Raw genomic sequence first — 26,042 nt, 5'->3', positions numbered from 1 at the left:
GTGTACACTACATTGCCAAAAGTATGTGGACATCCAATCAAAAGATTTGGGAACAGGGATTAGTGAGGTCAGGCACTGATGTTGGGCAATAAAGCTCGACTCACAGTCATTGTAAAGGTTTTGGATGGGTTGAGGTTAGCCGGAAGCACATAGTTGTCCACAATATCATTGAATGCTGTTCCATCAAGATGTCTATTAAAACCAAGGGGCCTAGCCCAACTTACATCTCCATACTTTCGGCAATATAGTGTAATTTGTATCCAAACTCTATAAATTATATCTACCCATTTGCCATAATATTATAAGCCAATTCTACATAAAAAAAAAAAATGTTTTCATCTTGAAGATTAATGCTACACGTAGTTAGTTTTAAAGTAGCCTAAATATTTTGCATTCAACTATCTGAATATGAAGAACTCACCAGGATGTAAGCAGGAGGATGAAATCATTTACCTAAACAGCATCTTCGTCTGCTGTTGATCACATTTTAGTGTTTTGTTAAACATAAATCTGCTAATATGATTTTCCATTAATGTTGGCAACCTTGAAAACTCACACTTTCCCTTTTGGATGTTAAAGGGACTATTTGTAACTTTCAGAAATGCTTGTCAACAGCGACACCTGTGTAGATCTATCTAGATCATGTCTGTATTTGCCACCTAAAATGTGTGTAGACAACTTTACAGGACAGCCCTAACCACCAGCACACCACGCAAACTAACAACCGCTTTTGACCCAATGTTAATGTTTTTAGTGCTGCCCGCTGAAAGTCAAGCCTTCTAAGCTTCTATTCATCTTCATCTCTGTGCTCATGCATGGTAAGTACAACTCATACTGTTTAATGTATTAAAATATATATATATTATATATCTCACAGTTATCATTGTAATCATACGCGGAAGCGTAGCGCCCACCCTCCGGTTCTTCCCAGGTAAACACTGTTAACTCTGTCAGCACTGTTGCCGTTGTTTTCACTGTATGCTCTGCACTGTTGGCTGCGAGCCGCCGATTCAGCCGTCGCCATGTTGGGGCTCTCTGAATTTCAAATTTAGCACCTTTAAGAACGGCTTCTTTGCGCGGGTTATTTATGTTACTATACAATTTTTTAATTATACAGTTGGGAAATATTGTGAAGCTAATCTACTTTATAACAATCATAATGACACATTTCTTTTTTCCTCCATAGCTCCGTGCGGTTCCTTCATGCTCAACTGCTCTCGGCCTGACCCACCTTCCCTGCTGGAGGCTCTCAAACCGGTCTTCAATCTGAACTCCATTCGACCTGTCGTGAATATGTCAACCCCCACCAACGTCAGCATTGACTTCACCCTGTTTGGCATTTTGGGGGTGGTAAGTGAGACTACATTAAAGGGACTATTTGTAACTTTCAGAAATGCTTGTTAACAGTGACATCTGTGGCTGTGAAGTCAACGAAAGTCAGCGTCGGGCTCGCGCTTGCTCGCTCTAAATAGACATGAACGAGCATCGCTCAAAACAGTGAGGCGACACACGTCAGCTAAAAGCACAATATCACTCTATATTTCAGCTGCTTGGCAGTAATGTTAGCTGACCAGACGAAGGTCTCTCCATGAATCAATGCTGATCCTAGTGTTGGCTTTTCCTGCCTCAGCGCAGGGGGCTCCGCAGAGTAACTTGTCGTCTCCGCCCGCAGCCGGAGAGAGCAGGGGAGCTACCGGCACCCGGTCGGTAACGAGACGACAACGTTACTCTGCGGAGCTCCGTCACTTCACAAGACACGGGAAACCTCTGTTGGTCTGGAGGAGCTGCAGCATTTATTTCTGCACAAACGTCCACTGTACATTCAATAGATATTCTCAGAGCTAAACTAACTCTTCTGCAGTGTGGAGTGAGCGCGCGTTCACGTCTAGAGGTGGAGCGAGACAGCGCGCGCTGTCTGAGTGAAGGAGAGCAGGCAGAGGAGGAGAGACAGCGGCCACAGGCGAGCGCGCATAAGCGAGCGCGCATATGCGAGCCGACCCGGTACATTTATAAGCTTAGAAAGTTACAAACAGTCCCTTTAACCTAAAACCAACTCACTATTTTGTTCAATTACTTCTAAGTGTAATCTACTTATATCAACTTATAACGCAGATAAAAATGTTCATTCAACAACTTGTTGTTATTCTGCCTACAACTGTTCTGTGTTTATGTCAGCCAACAGGACAATTACACTGGATTTCATCTTCTTGAGTTTCCATATGCCTATGGTCTTTATGGTCTTTCCTTAAAAGAAAATGTTTGTGGAAGTAACGATACGACTGATGGTTTGTTCTTTTTCAGGATGAAAAGGCCCAAATCCTGAAAACGTTTATCTGGCAAAATTTAGTAAGTACTTCCTTTACAATCAACTTCTTTGTTTCATGCTTGAGAAGTTGTCAGTTTGGATCATAGTGTAGTTTTTGGGCAGATACCTTCTATCCTTCAGCAACATAACTAGATACTACATGATATAATCTACCAAAAAAAAGTTGTGTAACTAATTGTTGGCAAAATGAAAAGCGTTCAGTCGAAAATAATACTACTGTTGCTTAGTACTGTAAAAATGTGATACCTTTTACCTGCTGGTTACATCTAAAGAGCCCGATATTTCCACAAGACATCACCTGAAAGCTGTATGTTATCAGGTACGTATATGTGTTGCATCTGTCTGATTCGTGTTGCAGGAATGGAGAAATGAGTTTGTCAGCTGGGACCCAGAACAGTGCGGTTCTAATTTGATTACAATTCCAAGGAAACTGCTCTGGGTACCAGATGTGGTCATCAATGAATTGTAAGTACCACCACAGTCCAGCCGTATTTGTGGAATGAATTTATACACTCCTGACCTCGACTGACAAATTTGGTCTTCTTTTAGGGCTAAACACAAACTTCACAAACTCGTGTTTAAAGGTATAATATGTGACAGTTTACGGTTGCTGTTTGTAAACACACCGTATTCAAAGTTGGCCACACCTCCAAAGCTCAGCGATGGTCAAGCAAGCTAGAGAATGACTGAAGAGAGAGAGCGGCGTTAGTGAGAACAAAGCAGCAAATTGGAGATATCACATTTTATTTTCTGATTGTTTCCCAGCTGTTACATTCGAAAACACAAATAATCACGCAACTAACTCCGCACAACTCCCCATAATCCTGCGGGAAGGTGCCGAGTTGCCGGATTTTGAATGAATGCAGGATTCCCGTCTCCTGGCTGTGGCTCAGCGCTGCTCTCGTCAAACTACAGACACACACCGATCATAGCTGCACTCACAGCACAGAGAGGAGCAGGGGGATCATTGAAACACATACACGCAACACAACCCGTTCTCATCCATGACAAATACGGCCGCTTCTATCAGAAGTTGTTGGGCGTGACAAAGCGGCGATATTTGACCACCTGAACGGGGTGCACACCCTGCGGGCTGTTATTGGCCCGGGGTTACACCCCCAGGTGGTACCGAAATTCTGTTTGCAGATAAACTGAAGCGTCCCGAGCATACATTGTTTTTTAGTTAAAGGGACTATTTGTAACTTTCAGAAATGCTTGTTAACAGCGACACCTGTGGCCGTGAAATCAACGAAAGTCAGGGTCGGGCTCGCGGTTGCTCGCTCTAAATAGACATGAACGAGCATCGCTCAACACATTGAGGCGACACACGTCAGCTAAAACCACAATATCACTCTATATTTCATCTGCTTGGCAGAAATGTTAGCTGACCAGACGAAGGTCTCTCCATGAACATGATTTAGATCTGATCCTAGTGTTAGCTTTTCCTGCCTGAGCGCAGGCTGAGGCAGCAGGGCTCCGCAGCCGGAGAGAGCAGGGAGACACCGGCACCCGGTCGGTAACGAGACGACAACGTGTCTCTCTGCGGAGCTCCGTCACTTCACAAGACACGGAAAACCTCTGTTGGTCTGGAGGAGCTGCAGCAGTTATTTCTGCACAAACGTCCACTGTACATTCACTAGATATTCTCAGAGCTAAACTAACTCTTCTGCAGTGTGGAGTGAGCGCGCGTTCACGTCTAGAGGTGGAGCGAGCTGAGCGAGAACGCGCGCGCTGTCTGAGTGAAGGCGAGCAGGCAGAGGAGCAAAGGCAGCGGCCACACGCGAGCGCGCATGTGTCCCGACCCGGTACATTTAAAAAGTTACAAACAGTCCCTTTAATTCTTGAATATTATACTTTTAACTTTTCATTCCTTTTGTATTCTTTTGTAATTTAGGCTACTAAAAGCTGTATATATGTTATTTGTGATTTTTACTGAGAGGGCCTTTAATAAGAAGAATATATTTTACAAATATAGCCATTCGTGTTCTTACACAGAAATCAGATATTACTAATCATATTTACTGGCTTCTTTGTCCTTTCTTGTCCTGTAGTATGGATAAGAACTCAGCTCCATTCGTCCCATACACCTATCTGTTTTCTGACGGCACCGTGCTCGATAAACGGCCCATCAAAGTGATCAGCTCCTGCAGGCTCGACATCTACACATTTCCATTTGACATCCAGAACTGCACTTTAAGCTTCAACTCCTTCTTACACCTTTGTAAGTGGAAACTGACCCAATCTTATCTTTGTAATATACTTGAGATATACAGATTGATATGTTTGTTTCGTATTTATTAATACAAAATCTGTTAATTGAATGGTACAGATAGATTTTTGTAATTAATGTCATTATACTTTTATAATAAATCTCACAAAAGCATTGACTATATTATATTTTCATTTCAGTTAGAGATCTGCAGCTTAACCTCTCAATACCTGCAGAGGAAATATTAAAAAACTCTAGAGAAGTGATGACAACTATGGGTGAGTGGGAACTAGTCGGACTCACAGCGAAGATATTCCTACTACCATCTGCTGCGCAAGGTGAAACGTACCAAGAGCTTCGATTCTTTGTAAGGAAGTACTCTAGACAGTAACCTTATTGTAATGTTTTATTTAATTTACACAAGAAAGATTTGAGGAATATACAGAAGGATGAACAGGATTGAAAAGTTGTTTAGGAAGTGTTTTAGTCTACCAAATATTTTATTTAGGGCTGTCAAAGTTAACGCGATAGTAACGCAAATTAATCTGAACGGCACTAATTTATTTAACACATTAACGCAATCGATCTTTCAGAGGTTGTAGCAGAATAAAGCTAGAGAGAAGATACTGGTACCATATGAAACTAAAAAAACCTAAGTAATCCATTGGTACATGTCATACTAGCCTGTCAGGAAGGAGGATGAATAACAGAGTTAAAACTGCCATGGCCATTTTCAAAGGGGTCCCTTGACCTCTGACCTCCAGATCAGTGAATGAAAATGGGTTCTATGGGTACCCACGAGTCTCCCCTTTACAGATATGCCCACTTTATGATAATCACATGCAGTTTGTGGCAAGTCATAGTCCAGACAGCACACTGAAACATTGATTTCCAGTAATAATTATATACATACATTTGCATAAAGCAAGGATATTTACCCACTCCCACATTGATAAGAGTATTACAAACTTGACAAATCTCCCTTTAAAGGGACTATTTGTAAGATTCAGAAATGCTGCTTAACAGCGACACCTGTGGCCGTGAAATCAACGAAAGTCAGGGTCGGGCTCGCGGTTGCTCGCTCTAAATATACCTGAACGAGCATCGTTCAAAACAGTGAGGCGACACACATCAGCTAAAAGCACAATATCACTCTATATTACAGCTGCTTGGCAGTAATGTTAGCTGACCAGACGAAGGTCTCTCCATGAACATGATTTAGATCTGATCCTAGTGTTGGCTTTTCCTGCCTCAGTGCAGGCTGAGGCAGCGGGGCTCTGCAGCGTGTCTTCCTGCTATCTCTGCCCGCAGCCGGAGAGAGCAGGGAGACACCGGCACCCGGTCGGTAACGAGATGGTAACGTTTCTCTCTGAAGAGCCCCGTCACTTCACAAGACACGGGAAACCTCTGTTGGTCTGGAGGAGCTGCAGCTTTTATTTCTTACGTCCACTGTACATTCACTAGATATTCTCAGAGCTAAACTAACTCTTCTGCAGTGTGGAGTGAGCGCGCGTTCACGTCTAGAGGTGGAGCGAGCTGAGTGAGAACGCGCGCGCTGTCTGAGTGAAGGCGAGCAGGCAGAGGAGGAGAGGCAGCGGCTACACGTGAACGCGCATATGCGAGCGCGCATGTGTGCCGACCCGCTACATTTATACGCTTAAAAAGTTACAAACAGTCCCTTTAAGGTTAAATAAAACAATGAAAATATGAATGCATCACAGCGTATAATAACAGTTACCCTAATGAAGGTATGCATGACCATCATCATACACAGTCATATATAACATAAATACTCTCTGTAAAACCATTATACTCGAGGCACTCCAAATGTTTTTTACGTCATAAATTGGCAGTACAGTTGTGTATGCTGTGTTGACATGTCCCTGTGTTTTAGGATGTATCGTAGTAACTTTCACTGACAACATGTTCTTTATTGTGATGATTTTGTACAGGCATGTGCAGCTTTTTTTAATTGTTAATTCTTTAATCAAAAGAGAGCTAAATACCCGCTGTTGACACTGCTACAGGTGTCGGTGAGGCGTCGGGCCACCCTCTATGTGGTGAACCTGCTGATCCCCAGCTGCTTCCTCATCACAGTTGACCTCTTCAGCTTCCTGCTGCCTCCCCAGAATGTGGACCGTTCCTTGTTCAAGATGACCCTCATCCTGGGCTACACCGTCTTCCTGCTCATCATGAACGACCTGCTGCCTACCACCGGAAACACCATACCTCTCATAAGTCAGTTGACAATACCTTCTACAAGAGCAAAAGTGTGGTAGAGCAGGTTGTCCACCAATCGTAAGGTCGGTGGTTTGATCCCCGGCTCACATGTCGATGTGTCCTTGAGCAAGACACTTAACCCCAAATTGCTCCCGAAGGCATAGCCATCGGTGTGTGTGAATGAGTGTTTAGATTAGATCCTGATGGGCAAAGTTGGCACCTTGGTAGCCTCTGCCATCAGTGTGTGAATGGTTGAATACTAACCTGTAGTGTAAAGTGCGTTGAGTGGTCGGAAGACTAGAAAAGCGCTATATAAAAGCAAGTCCATTTACCAAAAGTCATGTAGCCAAAAATTCTGAAAATGAAATGTAGGCTATTATGTTTTATAATGATCACTGAGTAAATGCAATGTTGGCTCCCAGTCTCACGTTTGGGTTTATATTGGGAGTATCCTCCTAAAAGAATTCCATCCATCCATTTACAGTCAACAATTAACCTAACCTGCATGTCTTTGGACTGTGGGAGGAAACCGGAGTAGCCGGAGTAAACGGAGGAGAACATGCAAACTCCACACAGAAGAGTGCCAAGCCGGGTTTGAATCTGCAACCCTCTTGCTCCTAAAGCAATTATACATTATAATCATAAACTCTGCAGTTTCCCGGAGCGTTTTAGTACATCTCAGTTCTTTGTTTTGGTTTTACAGCCTGCAACTTTACCGTTTTGGTTCATTCTCAACGCTCTTGTTGTGTTGTTTTCAGCCATAACAGGAAGCTGTTTTCAGTGAAAAAGCTAAAAAAAAATAGCAACTAGCTGGTGGAGCATTTAGCAACTGAAGAAATGTGGAGGCAATTTCTGTAAAGAAGGACTCGAAAATCAAGAGAGAGTCTTTTAAAGGTTTAATAAACACTTGCAAGTGGGCAAACAACCATCAACATAAATGGTCAGGGCTGAGAGCCCTGAAGCTCTCCGTTTCGTGACATTTATACCCTTGCATGCAGGCTCACTGTCGTATATCTCACATTGTCTGTCTGACTGACACTTCTGTCCTTTTTAGGGTTACTTGTCCTCAAATAGGCGCTACAAGTTCGTTGACTACGCATACAACACCGAAACAGAAATAGGCCTTAAGGGCAATGAGTGTCACCTGTCATGACCTTAGGAATGTGCACGTTTGTATTTTTTCAACACAAGAAACAAATATTTCCCTTGGTCTTGATCGAAACAGAGCTGAAAGGCAAGTGAATATTGGACTTACATTCATCAGAAGGATAGAAACACTACTCTAAATGAATGCTTAGGTTACTCCGTGGCTGCCTGATGAGTAAAAAGCAGTTGTTTGCTGGCACATTCGCCATATCAACTTAAAAGGTGATAATGTCAATGGCCTTTAATTCTTGGATTATTCTGCCTGGATTTAACTTGTATTGTCTGTGGAGCAGCTTTGTAAAAAAAAAAAAAAAAAAAAATGTATTATTTATTTTATTTATTTTTAAGTTATTCTTATTCTGCCAGATGTGTTCCTGTGTCTGTGTCTGGCTCTGATGGTGGCTAGTCTACTGGAGACTATCGTCATCACCAACCTGCTGTGTGGCTCCGCTCACTACTCTCCAGTCCCTCGCTGTATCCGAGTGTTTGTCCTTCACATCCTGGGCCGCCTGGTACGGCTTCCTCCAAAGCCCAGAGACCTGGAGGACACAGTCATCCAAAATCCTGCCGCACAAGGTAGTATGTGAGACCTGGGATGTGGTTTTTACACTGGTGAAACTATTCATGCTATCATTATGCTGTAAATCTTTGCACAAGTCCATATAAACAGTCACAGTTGCCATTACCTTCCCCCTCATATCCTCTGCAACAGAAATGAAAGTCTCCTCTCTGGTGGCCGAGGACAGCGAGGCTCCAGAACAGAAGGGGCCGCTGGATGAGGACAAGGCCCTGGAGGAGCTGAGGAGCCTGGGTAAGGATCTCCAGGCCATCCACCTTCAGGTGGAGCAGCGGCTGGGCAGAAGTCAAAGCTCGGAGGAGTGGATCCAGGTGGGCTTCATCATAGACCGCCTGCTGTTTTGCTTCTACATCCTCTTCATATCAGTCAGCTTCATTACCATCAGCGTTATCTGGGTGCAGTCATACTGATTTTGCTCTTGAGTTTGGTGTTTTCATACTTTGGGGGATTTTCTGAATTATTATTTAAATATGTATTTGTTCATGCTTTCTCATATTCCTTGTCAATTATTGAGGGAACATTAAGGTTGGTTGAATTTTTGCATTTGAAAGTAATATGTTACATCACACATCTCCACTGAACCGTCCCACTTTCACAATTCATTTTAATGTTTTTATTTTCTTTTATTGAAAATGTTCTTGTTAATAGTTATGTTTTAGGGCCCTGAGGCTCTGAAACAAACATCTGAGAGATGTCAAGCAGTCAAACAGATATTTGCATACTCTTGATGACACTGATGATCGTAGATCAACAAGTGTCTTGTACCAACTTGCAGAAGTGGAAAAAACTCTTATAACTTGGGAAACGGGGTCCAGGACTTTCTGAATATAAACTCTCCCATTTACTCCTTTGCATTTAATAATCATATTAATATGTAATAAGGCAGTTCAACTGTGTCTGCCATTGTAGAAAAACATTAATTTTGAGAGTAATAAAACTATCTGTCATGGTCTTTCTGAAAATCATCTTGTGTGTGTCTTTTTATCTTTATATATGATTACGTTCAGATAAATGAGTGACTTTGTGTGCAGAGCGCTTTAGACTGAAACGTTTAAAACCAGCTGATTAAACTTAAAGAACTTTACGCTGCAGAGAATTTCATACCTTAACCAGCATACATTAAAGTTTTCAGCTTTCTCTTGACCCTTTTGTCTTGTGTTTGATGCAAATGTGAGTGCTGATTCAGGCCTCCATATACATTGGATGCTGAGGTGTGTTTTTTAATATTTGTTCAGGATGGACAAACTGTTAAATTAAACAGCCCTAAGAGGTCAACCCAGTTTTTTATCTTTCAGTTGGCATCAGTTATTTTGACAAACAGGAAATGCACGCAAAGTAATTCAGAGGTGCAATCTTTGAGTTGAGTTGAGCCAATCAGAAACAAGATACACCATTTCTACAGACACTTTGCTTTTAAATCGATGGGACAAGTCATGAAGGTAGTTGAGCTGACAGACAAGATGACAGAGGTAAAGACAGCCGGGCTCATCTTCATCTGTTTTTCAATGCTTCACGGTAAGGAAGAAAGAATTTTGACAATCTACTAAATTAGCAAAATGAAAAAAGATTGATAGAAGATGATCTGTTAAAAGTTGGTAGATAGTCGGCTGGAAGAAACATATTCTATATGACTTCTATAGCTTTGTTTTGACCCTTATGTAGCTATTGCGTTTGCTACAGATTTGAGTTCTGATTCAGGCTCTTTGTACACAACAAGTGAAATCAACTCCCAAGATGAACTTCAAAACAACAATATCGTCACAACATGTTGCTTTGACAAACAAGACACATCCAGGAAAAAAAGGTGTGAGTTGAGACTGAGCCAATCAGCAACAAGACAAACACAACATAACCAAAATACAACATCTGTTCAGACTGGCAGGTCAGAATTTCAGAACGTTGACATTTCGCTTTAAAATTAATGGGACAAGTTATTAGTTGATCTGACCGACAAGATGAGAGAGGTAAAGACAGCCGGGCTCATCTTCATCTGTTTTTCAATGCTTCACGGTAAGGAAGAAAGAATTTTGACAATTTACTAAATTAGCAAAATGAAAAAAGATTGATAGAAGATGATCTGTTAAAAGTTGGTAGATAGTCAGCTGGAAGAAACATATTCCCATAGTCATGATTAAAACATTTTTTATTTCAAGATTATTTGTAAGACAATACAAGCTAAGTTGAAAATCAAATAAATTGGAATATATTTCTGTCTTTTCTAGCTTTATGTTCATACAGAAATAAGCACAAGAAAATATACTGTATAAAATAAAAAAAATACACAATAGCAGCCTTTAAAAGGGACTATTTGTAACTTTCATAAATGCTTGTTAACAGCGACACCTGTGGCCATGAAATCAACGAAAGTCAGCGTCGGGCTCGCGCTTGCTCGCTCTAAATAGACCTGAACGAGCATCACTCAAAACAGTGAGCCGACACACGTCAGCTAAAAGCACAATATCACTCTATATTTCAGCTGCTTGGCAGTAATGTTAGCTGACCAGACGAAGGTCTCTCCATGAACATGATTTAGATCTGATCCTAGTGTTGGCTTTTCCTGCCTAAGTGCAGGCTGAGGCAGCGGGGCTCTGCAGCGTGTCTCCCTGCTCTCTCCGCCCGCAGCCGGAGAGAGCAGGGAGACACCGGCACCCAGTCGGTAACGAGAAGACAATGTAACTCTCTGCAGAGTCCCTTCACTTCACAAGACACGGGAAACCTCTGTTGGTTTGGAGGAGCTTCAGCAGTTATTTCTGCACAAACGTCCACTGTACATTCACTAGATATTCTCAGAGCTAAACTAACTCTTCTGCAGTGTGGAGTGAGCAGCATGCACGTCTAGAGGTGGAGCGAGCTGAGCGAGAACGCGCGCTGTCTGAGTGAAGGCGAGCAGGCAGAGGAGGAGAGGCAGCGGCTACACGCGAACGCGCATATGCGAGCACGCATGTGTGCCGACCCGCTACATTTATACGCTTAAAAAGTTACAAACAGTCCCTTTAATTGTATGATGATAGTAGCCTTGAATTTTAAACGGATCAATGTTTGTACTGTGTATCTGATATGAAGAATTTTGTTGAACAGTTCCTGAAGTCTCAGCCCATTCTGTACAGCTCACAAAAAATCGGCCTTTGAGAAAATACGAACACAAGAAAATACACATTTATTTGATCAATCTCATGAATTAAGATGAATTCTTTCTCTTTTTGTACTCAGGATTTGTTGCAGCATTAAACTGCTCCAGCCCAACTCCTGAATCCTTTTTTGATGCACTTGAGAAGGAACTACTTCCTAGAACACTACACCGACCTATGAAAAGCTTCTCAGATACAATGAACGTATCCATCGAAATAACTGTGGTGGGAATTATAGGAGTGGTGAGTTTATGAGCTGCACAATATATTCATGCCTGCACATAAACATGCAGAACTTTTTGTGCTAAGTTAAGTGGATTTCATTCATTAATAATCATAAATATGTCTCATCCCTAGAATGAAAAAGAACAGTCCTTGACAACATTTATATGGCAGGTCCTGGTAAGTTCTCAGAGCACTGACGTGAAGAGTGAAGAGTTTCATTCTGAAAATGACAACATGCTGAGAAGATGTACAATAACAAGCCAACTCAAACACAGAAATTATCTTTTTCCCATATGCCAGATATTTAAATAGTCTAAACAGAAAGTGCAGTCATGTCCGGGCTAGCCCACTAGCTTCTGTAAAGTGGTGGACACACTGCCCGCATGAGGCTCGCGTGAGGCTCGCGTGGCGGCTTGTTTTTTATTTCGGCATCCGTGTTAACAGGTTAGAGTGGACACACTGCCCGCATGAGACGCGCGTCTACTATTGACAGTATATGGACATCATATCAGCTACATAACAGTTTACATGTCTAGACATCTGTAGAATATGTCACAGACAGTGAAAGTGATCTAGTGACTGTATATTAACTTCATACCAGCAAGACTTTACTACAGTTTCGAGGTTTATCTGTAGAATACGTTACGGAGATGAAAAAAAGTAAAGTTAAGTAAACTTGTTTTTAAATCAACACTTCCTGCTTTCATTTCAAAATAAAAGCCCTCAGGCGTTTTTCTATAGACAGAATCCCTTCATTTGTTAACACAAGGCTTTTATTCTGAAATATGTGCCGGACAGTGATGTGGAACAAGCAGTGACTTGGAAAGCACAATAAATGAATACAGTACGGAGTTTTAATTGTGGATTATTACTATTATTTACTAATTACCACACGTTTCTGAACCTTTCTCTGTCTAAAATAAATATAAATTATATTTATCATGAAGTTAAATGGCCATTAAAAGGCAAACTCTATGCAGAAAGAAAGGGCTGACAGCAGCATCAGAAACACAGCTGACAGGCAGCCGACACGCAGCCAACAAGCTTCTAGTGTGAACACCAGACTCCTGCATCACGCAGCCACCACGCGACGCAGACGCCACGCGCTCCTGATGCGGGTAGTGTGCCCACGGCTTAACTCTAACTGCTATAATCCTGTAAAAATGTCTACCAATCACTGCTTCGCGGTCTGCTTGGAAAGAACCAATCAGATGCCTCCCTGCCTCCTTGCTCGTACTCTACCCTTGGCGTGCACCAGCCAGAACTCAAAGTGTGTCGCTGCCGCAAGATTACTGGAGAATGGAAGAGAAAGCTCAGCCAAAAGTAGCAGTGCCTCGGTTACTTGTCATGAGGTAATGTTGTTGAGTTGAGGTCCTCTCTCCGCTCTGTGTCTGTGAAGTAGTTACGACGCGGCGCTGCTCGTGCATGTGTGTGGGGGGCGTTGCATTGGAAGGAGCCCCGAGGGGAGGGAAGGGGGTTTAGACGGAGCTCCTGAGGCGATGCTACTTTCAAATTCTGCTAGCTTTCCAACATCGTCGACCCCATCTTTAACCAAGTTGTAGTTTTGTTGTATAAACCTAAAGAAGCCTTTTTGTTTGTGTTCAAAACGTGACGTTTCATTCAGTTTTATGTTAGAACGTGTTGCTTTTAAGCTTCACTTTCACTTTTACAACGTATTAGGCATAGTAGGCCCCTAATCACCCATATATGGTGCTTATAGCAACTGATAACGCCTATTTAATGGCCTGAGAACAGTCGGCCGTATTGTTGGTTGTGGTCTTTCCATGGGATTTGTTGACAAGAAGAAAAATATAGAATATCACAAGACTTATCCTTTAAATTACAGTCGATAAAGTATGTAGTGAGTGACACAGTTATAATGGTGGTTGTTCTGTTTAATGTAGGAGTGGCATATAGAGGGACTGAGCTGGGATGAGGAGGAATGTGGAACTACAAGAGTCTCTGTTCGTCGAGAAAAGCTTTGGATCCCCGACATCCAAATCTCAGAGTTGTAAGTTATGTTCTGTAAGTCACACAAATATATTTGTACTGATATGTTCTGGCACTGTCCAAGTATGACAACATATTGGCAAAACATTTTTCAATCACTATCTGACATAATGGAGAGATTTGTTGATCCTAATCCACTGACGGCTGGTGTTGATTGTTAGTTAGTAAACCCAAGGAAAAGAGTCAGCTGAGAGGAACATAATTTATCTAATAATAATAATAATTACTTATTTTTAATTCTATTCTATTCTATTCCAGCATGGAAGAGGAAATGTCTCCCAAATCTCCCTATGTCTACCTATACAACACAGGTTTTGTATATGATGATAAGCCGATCAGAGTGGTCAGCTCCTGCCGATTAGAAATCTACAATTTCCCCTTTGATATCCAAAATTGCTCGCTGACCTTTGGATCATATCTACACTACGGTAAGCATGCACAAAAAACAATAAGAAAAAATAAATAAAATCTGTCCATTTCACATTCAGTTTCATTATTTGGCAGGTTTGTACTTGGACTACAATTGAAATTGTCACTTGTTTTATTTAGTTTAGTTTAATTACTTTTTTGCGATAATTAAGCATTTTCAAAAATGAAAAGTAAATACTTTACCCATTTACCCCCATAAATATAAATTAATTAAAATATCTTCGGTCCTGAACGTCCATGAACTAACTTGCACCGCTAACAATACTTCACACAGACTGGGCATCTAAGGACAAACTTTCCTTAAATTGTATTCCAGTTGAAGACATAGCGGTGTTTGAAAGCGTCACAGTTGCAGCGGTACTGGCGGAGTCGAGACAAGTGATAACCACCAGAGGGGAGTGGGAGCTTATAGATATCAAAGCATCTTCAACTTCCCTGGACATAGATGATGGCAGCTACTCTGAGATCAGATACTATGTAAGCTAATTTTATTTTATTCTGTATTTTGTATTCACATGATGAATACTGGTAATTATCTGGTGTGAGGCTGGTGGAGGACGTCAATATTCTTGGCAAAGGTCTCATTTATTAATGTAATTATAGCGATACCTTAAAGTTTCACTAAAACCTTGAGGCTTTTTACTTAATTCTCATCCCAAGATAATTTTGAGACGCAGGCCAAGCCTCTACGTGGTGAACCTCCTGGTCCCCAGCTGCTTCCTCATCACATTGGACCTCTTCAGCTTCCTGCTGCCTCCCCATAGCGTGGACCGTGGTGCCTTTAAGATGACCCTCATCCTGGGCTACACCGTTTTCCTGCTCATCATGAACGACCTGCTGCCTATCACTGGGGAGTCAACACCTCTCATCAGTGAGTGACTCCTCTAATATAAAAAAATTGCCAAACTCTGGCGCTTCTCTATCGAGACAGAGGTCATGCTATTTCTTTTATATTTATACTAGTTTTACTTATTTATCAAATGCCATTGTCGGCTGTGGAGGCAATTTCTGTAAAGAAGGACTCGAAAATCAAGAGAGAGTCTTTTAAAGGTTTAATAAACACTTGCAGGTGGGCAAACAACCATCAACATAAATGGTCAGGGCTGAGAGCCCTGAAGTTCTCCGTTTCATGACATTTATACCCTTGCGTGCAGGCTCACAGTCGTATATCTCACATTGTCTATCTGACTGACACTTCTGTCCTTTTTAGGGTTACTTGTCCTCAAATAGGCGCTACAAGTTCGTTGACTAGGTGACCGACACCGAAACAGAAATAGGCCTTAAGGGCAATGAGTGTCACCTGTCATGACCTTAGAAATGTGCACGTTTGTATTTTTCCAACACATCGGCCAATTAATTCCTTGTCCTCTGATGGTTCTCCTGCTCTCAAGTTTAACTTAACCAATGAGAGTACATCTAGCCTCATTGCAGCTCTTCAATATACATGTCTATAAATGTTACCCACCCTTGATGAATACAGTTTGAATGAAAAATGTCTCTTTATATCTTAACCATCAATTTTTTCTGTTTCCTGCAGACGTGTTATTCTGCATCAGTCTCGCTCTGATGGTGGTCAGCCTGTTGGAGACAGTGTTTATCACTAATCTCCAGTTCACTTCCAGCCAGTACGGTGCGGCTCCTCACTGGCTCAGTGTCCTCGTGCTACAATATCTAGCTGTTGTCGTTCGTATCCCTCCAGTAAAGAAGAGCAACCGCGTCACAGTCTCCCTTCAACCAACTGATAGAGGTATAATAACATTCCAATTTATTTTTTGGAAAATATAATTTTGTAAGCAATGTGTTTGAAAAAAAGTTCTAATGACATTAACTACGGTGTATAAGAAAATTGAGCATGAAGGTGATGAGCATGCTCTTCATCAGCAATGGAGTTTGTTCAGTTGCCCTGGAGATGCACTTTAAAGCTCTGGAAAATGCTGGTAAAATAATCTTGGCAAACAAATTTTCTAGGACATTTCCTGGGAAGAACTATGTAATTTCAGATTGAGTATACAGAAACCAGAGACAATTGTGTTTAATTGACTGAACAGCAACTGTCTACACAGTGAAGCGGTGCATAGGAGGTTGCAGGAAGAGTTATACTTTATTTTATAAAGGATGGTGTCTGTTTTCTGGAATTTCCAAAACCAAAAAAACAACAGCAAAAATAAGAAATGCAATAAAAAAAAAAACGTTGCTGCAAATTTTAGCATGCCTGTCTAACTAACTTACTTTCTAGTCATGACCTAGCATCAGCATTATTCATTTATGAAAGATTGTATTTGTTTATTTGTTGAATTGTAAGCTTGGAATGAATTGAAAGTGTCTCTCTCTGGACTCTACATTGTTTATACAGTCAAAAGCATATTTATTTCAATCCTGTCTCCTACAAAATGACATTCCCATACGACAGAATTGCATTCTCAATTACGTTTCGAGGGAAACCTATTTTCTCCCGGATTACAGTTGTGTTAAACCCGTGGTTAGCGTTGTAAATTGAAACAGAACAAAACAAAAAATTCAACAAAACTATTTGGTTAGGTTTAGTAAAAAAACATTGTTGACTTTTGGTTTCACTACTACACTCCTACGCAGACTTCTGTGGACTATCATTACAAACATATGTGTGATACGTCAAAAACATAATACGCAACAAAATATGATTCCCTTCGAAACGTATTACACAATGCAGTTTTGTTGTATGGGAATGTCACTTTTATGAGACGGCTGAATTATTTATATTGTGATTATCAGAATCAATATCAGCATCTGGCTTTTTAAAAAATGCATCACACCATATATCACACTATCACTCTACTCTTGATTTTTTACATATCCAGCAATGAATACCAGCATCATCCTTTTAAGAGATCTTGAGCGCGTCGCTGGTGATACACCGCCAGTGACACCCCCTCCGGAGCCGGCCCTGGAAGAACTGAGGAAGCTGAGCAGCGATCTCAAAGCCATCCGCCTCCAGATGGACAAACACTTCCAGGGGAGTAAAACCTCGCAGGAATGGCAAATGATAGGGATAGTCATTGACCGTCTGCTGTTCGGCTTGTACATTGTCTTCGTCTTTGTCTGCATAATCACCATCGTAAGTCTCTGGATCTGCAGTAACGCGTACATAGGTTGTCTTCATGGGAGTGTTTAATCACAGGATTATATTAATCATAAGCAAAAGTTTGATCGGTTGGCAGATTATGAAATTAATAATGACATATTGTAGTATATCTTGGTTTTCTCCTCTAGTAAACGATTCAAATTTTGACTTTTTTGATGCAGAAGAAACCAAATTAAATGCAGAAAATGGTCAGTATGAACAGAAGGAGGTTAAGGCTAGGATTCAATTTCAAAGGCTGGAAAGCAAAGGCATAAGCATCATTGAAAATCTGGCAGGAAATTGTGGAGAAGTGATGGTATAATACTGAAAAGCTGATAAGGGAAATGGGATGCAGGGGAGTATGTGGGTGGGGAAGGTCAGGTGATTACTGGATGCGATCGAAACATGATGCTTTAATGGAGATTTATAAAAGTAAAACAGTTTTCATGGAGCAGCGGCTAGTGGCTTTTACTTTCAGTTTTGTCCACAGTTTACTGAGCAGCTGAGAAAAATTAGAGACACAAAATACTTATTGCTGTCCATTAAAGGGACTGTTTGTAACTTTTTAAGCGTATAAATGTAGCGGGTCGCCACACATGCGCGTTCGCATATGCGCGCTCGCGTGTGGCCGGAGCCTCGTCTCCGCTGCCTGCTTACCTTCACTCAGACAGAGCGCACGTTCTCGCGTACTCGCTCCACCTCTACTAGACGTGAACGCGCGCTCACTCCACACTGCAGAAGAGTTAGTTTAGCTCTGAGAATATCTAGTGAATGGGTGGACGTTTGTGCAAAAATAAATGCTGCAGCTCCTCCAGACCAACAGAGGTTTTCAGTGTCTTGTGAAGTGACGGGGCTCTTCCACTTGTTACGTTGTCGTCTCGTTACCGACCGGGTGCCGGTGTCTCCCTGCGGCTGCCAGCTGCGGTCGGGAGGCGATAACGTAACTCGTTGAGTAGCCCCGCTGCCTGAGCCTGCGCTGAGGCAGGAAAAGCCAACACTAGGATCAGCAGTGATTCATGGAGAGACCTTTGTCTGGTCAGCTAACATTACTGCCAAGCAGGTGAAATATAGAGTGATATTGTGGTTTTAGCTGACGTGTGTCGCCTCACTGTGTTGAACGATGCTCGTTCAGGTATATTTAGAGCGAGCAAGCGCGAGCCCGACCCTGACTTTCGTTGATTTCACGGCCACAGGTGTCGCTGTTAACAAGCATTTCTGAAAGTTACAAATAGTCCCTTTAAATACAGAATCTGTTACGTTCAAATGGGAGTGGTGAGCTGGATACACCAGTAACATCGGACACTGAACAGAGACCCATAAAACTACAAGCTGCTTATGTCTTCATCTTATCTTTACCTCCGGACACCCAGAGCCTCCTCACATAAAGTACGCCAAGAGTGAAGGACTCTGAGGCCTCTCAAAATACCAAACCTTGACAATGAACAAATCATACATTCCCTCATGTCTAATAACTTTCTACCACACAATGTTTGCAACATATAACCAGTTCTACAGGATCTCCTGGAGAATGTCCTGCTAACCTTTCTGTTGCATTGTCAGTTAGTTAAACAACAAATATTTGCATGTTTCAACAAACCATCTGAACAGAATGGCTCTACCCTAGAGGTTTCTGAGGTAACTGAGACAACATTTGTCTTTAAAGTTCTTCTATTTGTTCTTCTATAAGCAAATGTCGTAATGCAGTTACAAAAAACATGTCTTGTGTGTGTTTTTTTTAAATATATGATTATGTTCAGATAAATGAGTGAGTATGAGTGAGCTTAGTAATGCTTCACACTGGACACTAACTTAGAAACTGTTGATAGACTGTATAAACTCTCATTGGAGAGAATGTTGTGCACCACCATGTTTCAACCATCACACATTAAAGTTTTTCTATATGACTTCTATAGCTTTGTTTTGACCCGTATGTAGCTATTGCGTTTGCTACAGATTTGAGTACTGATTCAGGCTCTTTGTACACAACAAGTGAAATCAACTCCCAAGATGAACTTCAAAACAACAATATCCTTACAACATGTTGCTTTGACAAACAAGACACATCCAGGAAAAAAAGGTGTGAGTTGAGACTGAGCCAATCAGCAACAAGACAAACACAACATAACCAAAATACAACATCTGTTCAGACTGGCAGGTCAGAATTTCAGAACGTTGACATTTTTGCTTTAAAATCGATGGGACAAGTTATTAGTTGATCTGACCGACAAGATGAGAGAGGTAAAGACAGCCGGGCTCATCTTCATCTGTTTTCCACTGCTTCACGGTAAGGAAATAATATTTTTGACCATACACTAAATTAGCAAAATAAGAAAAGAAGATGAAAAAGATGATAAAAATAAAGATGATCTGTTAAAAGCTGGAAGATGGCTGGAAATGATGAAAGTGTGCTGTCATGAGCTGTATAAATAAGGTACAACCAAGAGAAAACCCATTTTCATTCACATTTCTTGAGGTCGCCAAAATTTTGCGCACGTTTGGAGCATTATTTAACCTCCTTCCTGATAAGCTACTATGACATGGTTGGTACCAATGGATTACTTAGGTGAAATGAAACATATGACAACTATTGTCCAGAAACCCTCACAGGTACTGCATTTAGCATAAAACAATATGCTCCAATCATAACATGTCAAACTGCAGCCCAACAGGCAACAACAGCTGTCAGTGTGTCAGTGTGCTGACTTCACTATGACTTGCCCCCAAACTGCATGTGATTATCATAAAGTGGGAATGTCTGTAAAGGGGAGACTCGTGGGTACCCATAGAACCCATTTACATTCACTGATCTTGAGGTCAGAGGTCAAGGGACCCCTTTGAACATGGCCATGAGTTTGTTGCATTATTCAGCCTCCTTCCTGACAAGCGAGTATGACGTGATTGGTACCAATGGATTCCTTAGCATTAGGTCTAGTTTCATATAATACCAGTATCTTCACTCTAGCTTTAAAACCGAGCCCTCTACAATCTCTGAAAAAATGTATTGCGTTAAAGAAATTAGTGCCGTTAACGTGTAATTATTGTGTTAACTTTGACAGCCCTAAAATAAAAACTATAAGGTTATTTTCTAGCCCGGCCCCAGGGACCTCCGTGTCGACGCTGCTGTCAGCTCTGTGCAGAGCACTGGAACAAAAACACTGACACATCACCAACAGTATGATAATAATGCTCTTACCGTGCCAAGTCTGATAGCCTGTAGATCTATAGCTTATAGATAAGATATGTTTTAATATGTTGATACCGCCTACATTTCTCTTTTTGAACTCAGGTTTTGTTGCAGCATTGAACTGCACCAGCCCAACTCCTGAATCTTTGTTTGCTGGACTTGAGAAGGAACTATTTCCAACAAAACTACTGCGACCTGTAAAAAGCTTTTCAGATACATTGAACGTAACCATCTCTATGACTTTGGTTGGAATTATAGGAGTGGTGAGTTTATGAGCTGCACAAAAATCTATTTGTGTTTGCACACACACATGTAACTTTTTCAACTAAGTATACTGTAAGTGAATTTTATTCGTCATGAATGATCATAAATATGTCTCATCCCTAGAATGAAAAAGAGCAGTCCTTGACAACATTCATATGGCAGGTCCTGGTAAGTTTTTAGAGCACTGACAAAACATGAATTATTTCAGAAATGTGTTTAAAGTATAGTGTCGCTGTTAAGCAGCATTTCTGAATCTTACAAATAGTCCCTTTAAAGTATGTAGTGAGAGTTAAAATAGTTGGTTCTAAGCTGTACATCACATTGGTGTTGTTCTGTTTACTGTAGGAGTGGTACATAGACGGACTGAGCTGGGATGAGAAGGAATGCGGAACTGAAAGAGTCTCTATCCCTCGAAAAAACCTGTGGGTCCCAGATGTCCAAATCTCTGAGTTGTAAGTAAAAAGCATGCTCAGTAGTCGGTAAACATATTCATTCATTAGACAACAAAAGGAATCACACCATCAATAGACCTTATCTCATTCACACACACATACAGTATCTAGCAGCACTTTTGTATACATTATAGTTGTTGTGTCATTTTGGTTAATTTTTTACGCTTCTTTTGATCATATTGTCACCATTTTAGAAACACTAAAAAGAACTGTGCCCGGTTTTAAATATTTGGTAATTTAATATATATTCTTTAAAAAAAACAAAGAAGAGTTAAATGAGTGGAACATGAACCCTATCCTTGTATGTATAATTATAGTTTTTTTTAATTCTATTTTATTCTTTTCCAGCATGGACGAGGACAAATCTCCCAAATCTCCCTATGTCTACCTATACAACACAGGTCGTGTATATGATGATAGGCCGATCAGAGTGGTCAGCTCCTGCCGATTACTAATCTACACTTTCCCCTTCGATAGACAAAACTGCACTCTGACCTTTGGATCTTATATACACTATGGTAAGCCCCATGCAAAAACTATAATATAAATCTAATATAAAACCTGATCACAGAACTGAAAGTCCACCTCACATTTACTTTTATTATAATTATGGCAGATTTGTACTTGGAGCACACTGAAAATTGTCATTTGAGCTTAATTACAATTTTACATTAATTGTGCATTTCCAGATGATTAATTTAAATATCTTCTGTCCTGAACTTCCATGAACTTAACTTTTATTGTTGACAACTTAGCTCTACTCATCTGCACCACTAACAACACTTCACACAGACTTGGCATCTAATATGGACAACCTTTCCTTAAATTGTATTCCAGCTGGAGACATCACAATGCTTCCAAGTAAAACACCTGAAGAAGACCTGGAGGAATCCAGAGAAGTGATAGAGACCAGAGGGGAGTGGGAGCTTGTAGATATCGAAACAGCTCCAATTACCCTGGAAATACTCGATGGAACCTACTCCGAGATCAAATATTTTGTAAGCTATTTTTGCTATTTTATTTTATTCTGCATTTTGTATTCAAATGATGAATACCAGTATTTATCTGTTTCACATAACTGTTAAATTAGTTGTGATACCTTAAAGAAACTGTGTCAATTTTATTTGTCTATGATGAAAATGATCTTTGAAATTATTCTGATTACATTTTTGTTTGTAGTCAATTTAGACATTTCAGTGAAAACTTGTTGCAGTCCATGTTTGCAACCCTGACATCTCAGTATGCCAGGTCAGAGTGGCAGGTAGTGTCAATGGTTCCACTGGTAAAAAAAAAATAACAAAAGTAAATTAAAGCTGCGAGCAGCGATGAACGGGCCCTCGCCCCTCCTCGCGCGTCGGGGGTACTGGCGGGACGCCGACTAATGTTGTTGGGCACGGTGAAACCGGAACTCTGACGAGCGCCATGACGCCTGCCACAAGACTCTACGACAAACGGTTAACGAGTTATGAAAGGGGGCGTGGCTGATGTGCAGGGGGCGGGGATAACCTTAACCAATGAAACAGGAACTCTGCTGAGTGATATGACACCTCCCACAAGACTCTACGACAAACGGTTAATGAGTTATGAAAAGGGGGCGTGGCTATCGTCTTGGGGCGGGACCATGACTCTATATTGACATGAAAATGACGTCAGGCCTGGACCACCATCATGGCTGAGAAATTTGGGGCAGATCGGACTAAGTACAGGTGAGTTACAACAACTTCCTGTTTCATGGCGAATGGCTCAAAATGGCCGCCACGCCATGGTCAGGTCGTTCAGTAATAACTTTTCTTCCTCAAGGTCTAAATATGGTCCTGACCAAATTTCAAGTTGTTCTGATTAAATCTGTAGGAGGAGTTTGTTAAAGTACACGGCCTATAAAACTCCAAAAATGTGCGAAAATCGCATATTAAATTAAAAATGGCTGACTTCCTGTTGAGTTTTGGGAATACCTCCAAGAGGCTTTTTTGTGCGTCTCCACATGTTACATCTGTCTGCAAAATTGTATACATGTAGGTGTAACAGGAGCGAGGGGCTCAATTTTATCTAGGGGGCGCTAGCGAGCCATTTTACAACACTCAAGGCCGAGACCCTTAAAATATAAAATTTTTCACCGCGTCTGATGAGTGTGCCAAATTTAACAACCTTTGGGGCATGCTAAGGTAATCAAAAAGGCGATTCATTTTTGTGAAAAAGAATAAACACTACAATTTCAATAGGGCCTTCGCTGGCCCGATGTTGTCGGTGCTCGGGCCCATGCTTTGTACTTGTTTCTCATCCCAAGGTCATTTTGAAACATAGGCCAGTCCTCTACGTGGTGAACCTCCTGGTCCCCAGCTGCTTCCTCATCACATTGGACCTCTTCAGTTTCCTGCTGCCTCCCCATAGCGTGGACCGTGGTGCCTTCAAGATGACCCTCATCCTGGGCTACACCGTCTTTCTGCTCATCATGAACGACCTGCTGCCTATCACTGGGGAGATGACAACACCTCTCATCAGTGAGTGACACCTCTGATATAAGTAGATTTAAAATTAGCCAAACTATGGCTATTATCGAGATGGATGGCATTTCTATTTCTTTTATATTCATACTAGTGTTTCTTTCTGACCAAAATCCCATTGTTGGCTAATTAAAGCTGCAGTGGGTAGAATTGGAGCAAATACGATCACTATATCCTGACAGTAGTGCATGAAACAGGTAATATGAAAGAAATCATGTGCCTCTGTGTCCTCCGGTGTGCTCACAATGGTCTCTACAAGATTTCACAAACCGGAGGAAAACAACCAGTCAGAGCTAATCTGGAGTCTGCAGTCCAGCTTCCATATATGAGAGCCGCGAGTTAATCATTCGCGGCTCAATAACTCCGGTCAAACTAGGCTTCGCTGATCAAATACTGTACAAGGAAAAAGTGAGCATAGCTCATATACCCCTGCACACTGCTTGACCTCTGCTAAAGTAGGGCCAAAGGTTTTGCCCTGTTGTAAAAATTGGAAAAACTTTGGGCACCCAAGACTTTTTTTTTAGACTTTTTTCAGATCTTTTTTTTCGGACATTTTTTTCACACTTTTTTTTCAGACTTTTTTTTCAGACTTTTTTCAGACTTTATTTTTTCCGATATTTTTTTTTGACATCTTTCAGACTTTTTTGTCAGAAATGTTTTCTGACTTTTTTTTCAGACATTTTTCAGACTTTATTTTTTCGACATTTTTTTTGACATCTTTCAGACTTTTTTCAGACATTTTTCAGATCTTTTTTTTCAGATCTTTTTTTTTCAGACATTTTTCAGATCTTTTTTTTCAGACTTTTTTCAGACTTTATTTTTTCCGATATTTTTTTTTTATCTTTCAGATCTTTTTTTTCAGACTTTTTTTTCAGACTTTTTTTTAGACTTTTTTCAGATCTTTTTTTTCAGACTTTTTTTTCAGACTTTATTTTTTCCAATATTTTTTTTTGACATCTTTCAGACTTTTTTGTCCGATATTTTTTTGATCTTTTTTTTTAGACTTTTTTTTCGGACATTTTTTTCAGACATTTTTCAGATCTTTTTTTTCAGACTTTTTTCAGACTTTATTTTTTCCGACATTTTTTTTGACATCTTTCAGACTTTTGTCAGACATTTTTCAGATCTTTTTTTTCGGACATTTTTTCATACATTTTTCAGACCTTTATTTTTCAGATCTTTTTTTTCAGACTTTTTTTTAGACTTTTTTCAGATCTTTTTTTTCAGACTTTTTTTTCAGACTTTTTTCAGACTTTATTTTTTCCAATATTTTTTTTTGACATCTTTCAGACTTTTTTCAGACATTTTTCAGATCTTTTTTTTCGAAAATTTTTTCAGACTTTTTTCAGATCTTTTTTTTCAGACTTTTTTCAGACTTTATTTTTTCCGACATTTTTTTTTCACATCTTTCAGACTTTTTTGTCAGACTTTATTTCTTCACTGGCTGAGGGAGCCTTAGTGTTGATTAAAAATGACAGCTAGCAGGGCGGCTCGAGGGATGCCAATGTCGGTCTGTCGGACGGTGCTCCACAACTTTGGTCCAGGCTGAAATATCTCAACTATTAGACAGATTGTCATGGAAGTTTGTGCTGACATTCATGATCCATGATGAATCCTAATGACTTTGATGATCCTCTGACTGCCCCTCTAACACCACCAGCAGGTCAAAATATCCCCTTACCCTGCAGAATATCTCAACATCTACTGGATGCATTGGCACGACGTTTTGTACAGACTATCATGGTTCCCAGACAATGTATCATCATGACTTCAGTGATTCCCTGATTTTTCCACTAATGCCACCATGAGGTCCACATTTGTGGTTTTGAGTGAAACACAACAACTCTCAACAACTATCAGATGAATTGCCTTGAAATTTGGTGCAGAGATTTATGTTCCCCCTTAAGATAAATTGTAATAACTTTTCACCCAACACCATAATCAGGTCAAAGTTTTGATTCACAATATTTTAGTTTATATTAAAAAATCCTGCATGACATTCCCATCAGCCTCAGCTGTACTTTGAGTTTAGTGCTAAATTTCAAATGCGTGCATGCTAACATGCTAAACCATCCAATGACTACAGCCAAGTGCATAATGTTGTGTTTGCCTTGGCCTCAGCTTACACCAATAATTGTTGAATTGTTGACACATCTAATACAAATCCACATGAAGGTGATTCAAAAACCTGTGGTACAATCCAAACATTCATTATCCAAACACAGTCATAGGATGAGTGGCTGTCTCCAAGCAAATGGGAACACCCCAAAG

General features: G+C 40.7%; 3 protein-coding genes across 3 annotated transcripts; all 3 read left to right on the top strand.

Moving 5' to 3' along the window:
- The first annotated feature begins 1,154 nt into the window (after positions 1-1,154).
- Positions 1,155-8,888, top strand: LOC141768414 (5-hydroxytryptamine receptor 3E-like). Its single transcript, XM_074636707.1, has 8 exons — positions 1,155-1,350; positions 2,302-2,346; positions 2,685-2,791; positions 4,378-4,547; positions 4,736-4,902; positions 6,563-6,773; positions 8,268-8,477; positions 8,614-8,888. Exons 1-8 carry the CDS (start codon positions 1,204-1,206, stop codon positions 8,886-8,888), a joined length of 1,332 nt encoding a protein of 443 aa, XP_074492808.1. The 5' UTR covers positions 1,155-1,203.
- Positions 8,889-10,433: 1,545 nt separating this feature from the next.
- Positions 10,434-17,421, top strand: LOC141768413 (5-hydroxytryptamine receptor 3A-like). Its single transcript, XM_074636705.1, has 9 exons — positions 10,434-10,488; positions 11,689-11,849; positions 11,964-12,008; positions 13,736-13,842; positions 14,100-14,269; positions 14,587-14,747; positions 14,931-15,141; positions 15,808-16,017; positions 17,108-17,421. Exons 1-9 carry the CDS (start codon positions 10,434-10,436, stop codon positions 17,419-17,421), a joined length of 1,434 nt encoding a protein of 477 aa, XP_074492806.1.
- A 2,178-nt stretch (positions 17,422-19,599) lies between these two features.
- LOC141768412 (5-hydroxytryptamine receptor 3C-like) lies at positions 19,600-23,776 on the top strand. The gene is made up of 7 exons (XM_074636704.1): positions 19,600-19,654; positions 20,657-20,817; positions 20,942-20,986; positions 21,164-21,270; positions 21,619-21,788; positions 22,108-22,268; positions 23,555-23,776. The coding sequence occupies exons 1-7, from the start codon at positions 19,600-19,602 to the stop codon at positions 23,774-23,776; spliced, it is 921 nt and encodes a 306-aa protein (XP_074492805.1).
- Positions 23,777-26,042: the final 2,266 nt, after the last annotated feature.

Source organism: Sebastes fasciatus, chromosome 5, assembly GCF_043250625.1.
Source record: "Sebastes fasciatus isolate fSebFas1 chromosome 5, fSebFas1.pri, whole genome shotgun sequence".
In the NCBI taxonomy this organism is placed as follows: domain Eukaryota; kingdom Metazoa; phylum Chordata; class Actinopteri; order Perciformes; family Sebastidae; genus Sebastes; species Sebastes fasciatus.
This window is presented reverse-complemented; position numbering and strand designations above follow the sequence as displayed.